Source organism: Saprolegnia diclina (assembly GCF_000281045.1).
Source record: "Saprolegnia diclina VS20 unplaced genomic scaffold supercont1.103, whole genome shotgun sequence".
In the NCBI taxonomy this organism is placed as follows: Eukaryota; Oomycota; class Saprolegniomycetes; order Saprolegniales; family Saprolegniaceae; genus Saprolegnia; species Saprolegnia diclina.
This window is the reverse complement of record NW_008246170.1, coordinates 50,324-54,228: the sequence shown is the minus strand read 5'-3', so window position 1 is coordinate 54,228 and position 3,905 is coordinate 50,324. Positions and strand designations below refer to the sequence as shown.

General features: G+C 59.6%; 1 protein-coding gene across 2 annotated transcripts; it reads left to right on the top strand.

Annotated features, from left to right (window-relative positions):
• Nucleotides 1–2: 2 nt before the first annotated feature.
• SDRG_15814 lies at nt 3–3,905 on the top strand. Of its 2 annotated transcripts, XM_008621997.1 has the most exons (21): nt 3–76; nt 126–181; nt 225–311; nt 360–458; nt 507–605; nt 654–752; nt 800–901; nt 950–1,048; nt 1,096–1,194; nt 1,240–1,338; nt 1,388–1,486; nt 1,536–1,667; nt 1,719–1,817; nt 1,869–1,955; nt 1,999–2,130; nt 2,176–2,277; nt 2,321–2,413; nt 2,462–2,625; nt 2,671–3,185; nt 3,230–3,373; nt 3,424–3,905. In XM_008621997.1, coding segments are annotated over exons 2-20 (2,211 nt in total). In that variant the 5' UTR covers nt 3–76; nt 126–178; the 3' UTR covers nt 3,232–3,373; nt 3,424–3,905. The 2 variants fall into 2 exon arrangements, with proteins under 2 accessions (XP_008620219.1, XP_008620218.1); XM_008621996.1 differs by having other exon boundaries at nt 2,671–3,373.

The window sequence follows — 3,905 nt, the reverse complement described above, 5'->3', positions numbered from 1 at the left end:
CTAAAAGATCCAGCGCAGTACACGACATAGAACGACGTGTCATACGTTGTCGGCCCGTTTCGTATTGTCATTCCCTGTGATGACACGCGTCGTCTGATCACGCTGACATATCACGCGTCGTATAGCATATAAACTTCAAGTTGTTGGCGTCGACACTGCGACTGGACGACTGGCGACCATGGTGCAACGACGTCCGTCGCTGCCGCTAACGCGGGCTCATGTAGGAGTTGTGGCAAGCAGCCTTTCACGGACGCGTCAAGAGTGTGCGGCGCATGCTCAAGAACGGAGCCGACCTCGAGTGGACCACGAGCGTACGTCCTTTTCGGTGCAAAGTCGGGTGCTGGAGTCTTGGCTACTAGAACGGGTCGTCCGCGCTCTGTGTGGCCGCCGGGGACGGCCATGCGGACATCGTTTCGGCGCTAATCGACGCCGGCGCCAACGTCAACCACGCCATGAACGTACTCTTCCGATACGACCAAAGTGGTCGGGCTCATTTGCGTGCATAGGACGGGTCCTCGCCGCTGCTGATGGCAGTGCACGCAGGCGCCGGAGATATCGTCGATCTGCTTCTCGCAGGAGGCGCGGACGTCAATCTCGCCATGCCTGTACGCTGCACAAATGCGCTTGTCTTCCATCGACATCATCGACAATAGGACGGAGAGACCGCCCTGTATGCGGCGGCACAACGCGGCGAGGACGCGATCGTGTCGGCGCTCTTGTCTGCGGGTGCCAGCGTCGATCTCATGTGGCTTGTACGTCTCAAGTTCGCTTCATTCGGCCTCTCACGGCGGCTGCATAGGACGACAATCAGACGCCGTTGTACATTGCAGCGTACGAGGGCCACGCTAGCGTCGTCCAGCTCCTGCTCGACGCAAAAGCCAGCGTGGATGTGCCCACAAGTGTAGGCTAGCGTTGCCCCTGTCTTGAACCGGCACCAACGCGCGTTTAGGATGGCGCGACGGCCGTGTTCGTTGCGGCCCAAAACGGCGATGAAGACATTGTGCGACGGCTCCTCGCTGCCACCGCCAATGTCCACCTTGCCATGGACGTACGTCCTGCGTGACTTTTAGAATACAAAGCATCGAGCTCGTGTAGACTGGGGTCACGCCGTTGTACATTGCGGCGGTCCGAGGCCACGCCCACGTCGTCTCGATGCTGTTGCAAGCCGGTGCCAACGTCGAGCAAGCCGCCAACGTACGAGTCTAGTTGGGTTTGTGTTCTAGCAATATATGTATGTAGGAAGGCGAGACACCGTTGCTGGCTGCCGCGCAAGAGGGCCTCAACACTGTTGTCAAGATGCTGCTCGAGGCCCAAGCGAGCGTCGACCAGCCCATGAATGTACGGTGCAACGTCGCTCGTGCAGGCGGACATACGTCCTTTGTTGTAGAATGGACGAACACCACTGTATTCTGCTGCGCGCGGCGGTCACGCGGACGTTGTCGGGTTGCTCTTGACGGGCGGTGCGGCCGTCGATCGCGCGACAAACGTACGCAACACGCACTGAGCACTGCCTGCTCACATGTGACCATCTCCAGGACGGCGACACGCCGCTTCTCGCGGCATCGCGCATGGGTCATGTCGACGTCGTGCGCCATCTTCTCGACGCGGGCGCCAGTGTCAACCAGGTCGTGCAGCAGCGCTACAAATACCGCCGCCAAAAAATAGCTGTACGTGCTCACCTCCGCCGTAACCCAATGACACACTGGTCCTCTGTTTAGCCAGGCGCGACACCGCTCTTTCTCGCGTCCTTGGGTGGTCACGCGGCGGTCGTCCGCGCGTTGCTTCGTCTTTGGCCCAACGTCAATGCTGCCGACGCGGTATGCACCCGCACAACAACTGCCGGAAATGGTCTCATGCGTGCGATTTAGAGCGGCGACACGGCCTTGTCGGTGGCGACGCGGGCCGGCCACACGGCCATCGTCAGCCTCCTCCTCGATGCCGGCGCCACCTTGAGCGTACTCTCTGTTTCTAGAAATCGCCATGGCTAACCCACCGTAGGGCGTTGGTGGCGACTGCGCCTCGGTCCTCGACGCTCCTGCCAAGGAGCTATTGCATGCGGTGGCGGCAGGCGACGCTGCCCGTACACGCCTTCTCGTGGACAACGGTGCCAGCCCCAACATCAAGGACCAGGTGCCTCCTTGAACATTCGATACAAGATCTCTCAGAGACCGACAGAATGGCGACACGCTGCTGCATTTGGCCGTGCGCAGCGGCAAACACGATGTTCTCGAGATGCTGCTGCGAGCGCCCGACGTGGACCTGAACCCTCGCAACAAGGTTTGTCATCACTAGGTCGTTTCGGGCATGACCCAGCGCGTAGGACAACGAAACACCGCTCGTGCTCGCAATCAAGCTGCGCCACCGCCGGATCCCGCAACAAATCTACTCGGCAGTCCACCACATTGCCCTGGATGCAAGCCACCGATAGCTTCATCGTACACTGACGCTGCAGCAACCGTAGGTGCCCGAGAAGGCCATCTATATGGACGCCAAGGAGCTCCTTGGCGATGGCGGCTTTGGCTACGTGCACAAAGGCATCTTCAAAAGCGAGCGCGTCGCCGTCAAGTCGGCCAAGTACGCGACCGGGGCCGAGGACCTCCATGCCGAGATCCACGCCATGCAAACGTACGGTTGGACTCGGTGAACGGTTCACGTACCACGGTGGTTTAGGTGCAACTCGCCGTACTTGCTGGAGCTCATGGCTGTCTCGGGTCAGGACAGTGACAGCCCAAAGCTTGTGCTCGAGTACATGGACGGCGGTAACCTCCGCCAGTACCTCGACAAGAAGCGCAAGGGTGAACCAACGGAGGTTGACTACTCGACGCTCGACATTGCGTGGGTCATTGCCAATGGTCTTGCCGACCTCCACCGCAATGGTTATGTGCACCGCGACCTCAAGAGCCTCAATGTGCTTTTGAGCTCCAAGAACTACATCAAGGTGGCCGACTTTGGCCTCACGAAGGAGTTCCAGCTCGACATGACGACGTTTGTGGGGACGCCGGCATGGACCGCGCCCGAGGTCTTCGAGTCAGGAGCCACGTACGACTTTGCGGCCGACATTTACTCATTTGGCGTCATTTTGACGGAGCTTGATTCGCTCCAGGTGCCGTATACGGGCATGAACGTCTTCTCTGTCATCGACGGCGTTCGCAGCGGCGAGTTGCGTCCGTCTCCGGGGCCACATTGTGCGCCGTGGCTTAGAGACCTCATTGACGACTGTTTGTCGCAGGATCCGGCGCGGCGTCCGAGTGCCCAAGTAATCATTAACCGCCTGCTTCAGCAGAACGAGGAGGCGCCAAGCGTCGCCCTGCCCGAGCCCGAGCCGATGCCAACATGTTTGCTCGACGCCAGCACCAGCACCAGCTCGACCTCCGTAAGGACATCCGTTCGTGCTTGTAACCTCGAATGACCCATGTCTTGTAGTCGATGACAACAATGTCGTCGCTGGCTTCCATGAGCAGCCGCGTAGCGTGCCCTCTGTGCGCGACGCGGAACGCTGCCATGGACAAGCACTGCGGCAACTGCAACGAAGCGCTTCCGGATACGTCCACCAAGCTCGCGCTGTTGCTCAAGCGCGCCAAGGTCGCTGTTGCCAAAGGCTTCTCCATCAACCTGTGCATTGATTGCGACATTTGCGGCACGACCAACCCGATCACAGCGGCAGTGTGCGTGGATGCCGACTGCGGCGATGACCTGCCCGAAGACGCCGAGAAGCTGCGCATCCTCGCTCGTCGCTTCGACATCGCAACGAGCTCTGCTTGAGGCTCGGTGGCGCAACGTGCAGCGCAATCAGAATAAGGAATATCAGGTCTTATGGTCAACGGCAAGTGCATGGCAATGATTGAGTATTATACCGGAGATGATCAGTTTGATATCGATCGGTCTGTGCTTCCCGTCGTGGCAGC